This window comes from Penaeus monodon, chromosome 30 (genome assembly GCF_015228065.2).
Source record: "Penaeus monodon isolate SGIC_2016 chromosome 30, NSTDA_Pmon_1, whole genome shotgun sequence".
NCBI classification, from domain to species: Eukaryota; Metazoa; Arthropoda; class Malacostraca; order Decapoda; family Penaeidae; genus Penaeus; species Penaeus monodon.
Genome location: NC_051415.1, coordinates 18,660,583 through 18,661,963, shown reverse-complemented (window position 1 = coordinate 18,661,963; position 1,381 = coordinate 18,660,583). Strand labels below are relative to the sequence as shown.

General features: G+C 42.8%; 1 protein-coding gene across 1 annotated transcript in view; it reads right to left on the bottom strand.

Annotated features, from left to right (window-relative positions):
* LOC119592601 (alpha-2-macroglobulin-like) overlaps nucleotides 1–1,381 on the bottom strand; it is a gene marked incomplete in the record, with an annotated part of 136,889 nt that overhangs the window by 317 nt on the left and 135,191 nt on the right. The window contains 2 exon segments of the mRNA XM_037941486.1: nucleotides 165–569; nucleotides 1,106–1,318. Of these exon segments, the coding sequence (XP_037797414.1) occupies nucleotides 165–569; nucleotides 1,106–1,318 (618 nt within the window).

Here is a 1,381-nt window from a genome sequence, read left to right as displayed (position 1 = left end):
GAACTCATTAATCATTCTCACTACTCATTTTGTCTCTTAATAATCTTCTCACACTATCCAGTCCATGTTATGCTCACACATCCTCACGGTTTTCTTTATCTCATTCTCCCTCTATTCCAGTCTACCTCCTTACATGCCAACTAAAACTTCTCTTGATGTATTACCTTACTAATGGAGAACTCGGGCTGATAATAGTCATACACCTTAATAGACCCAGGCTTGGCATCTTCAACATCAATTTCCCGAATTATTCGGAACTCCACACAAAGGTCTTCAGGTGAAAATTCATCAATGTAGAACATAACTTTGCTGCCATCAACCTCATAGCGTTTGATTAAGCCAGTTCCATAACCAACAATTTGTTTAAGATCTGCTTTATGTGGTATGTATCCAGAAATTAAGTTAAATTCCATAACAGCCATGTTGGATTTCTTATCAGGTAATAAGTAGGAAGCACAAGCCTTAATCTTCTTTGTAATGCATTTCTTATCTGGGCTTGTTTCAGTGGTGATTGATAAGGAAAAGGCATCACTTGCTGTAGCATCTGGAACATTATATCTCAGGACAGTCTGGGGGAAAAATAACAACTATGAAATACATCTGCTATGGCTTTGACCTGTATGAGCAGAGGTTCCCAATAGGGAGGGGGGAGAGAAAAGGGGGGGAGGGTGAAGAGAGAGGGGGGAGATGGGGAGCGAGAAAGGGCAGGAGGGAGGGGAGGGGATGGGGGAGGCAGGGAGGGGGGAGGGAGGGAGGGGGAGAAGGGAAGAGGAAGAGGGAAAGGAGGAAGAAAAAGAGGGAGAAAGAAAGGGGGAAGAAGGAGAGGGAGAGAGATAAGAGGGGAAAAAGAAGAGGGAGATAAGAAGGGGGAAGAAGAGGGAGACAAGAAGGGGAAAGAAGAGGGAGACAAGAAGGGGGAAAAAGAGGGAGAAGGTAAGGGTAAGGACACAGGAAAGGAAAAAGGAAAAGGGATAGGGAAAGAAACAGGGAAACAAAGGAATTGGGACATTACAAATGTACTTATCTCTGATTATTATATTACTTAACAATCTGCAAAACCTTTATCAAAACAAAAATGAGTCTACATCCTTCTTACAACACTCACCTGAACAAGGGCACATCCTTCTCCCTCCATGTCCAGAATAACATTGGAAGGTAGTGACGGCAGATTCACTTGCTGTTGAAGAAGTTTATTGGATTCGTCTACAAAGAATGCATGCTCAAGTGCTTCGCCTTCCACAGTGACGATCAGGTTGACAACCTCTTTCTTTTGGTGAGCCTCAAAACTCGCCAGAGCTTGGAGAGCAACGACAGTATCCTGCAAATGAAATTATAGCAAAATCTCATTACATTTTTTTTCTTTGCATGTATCCACGTGCTT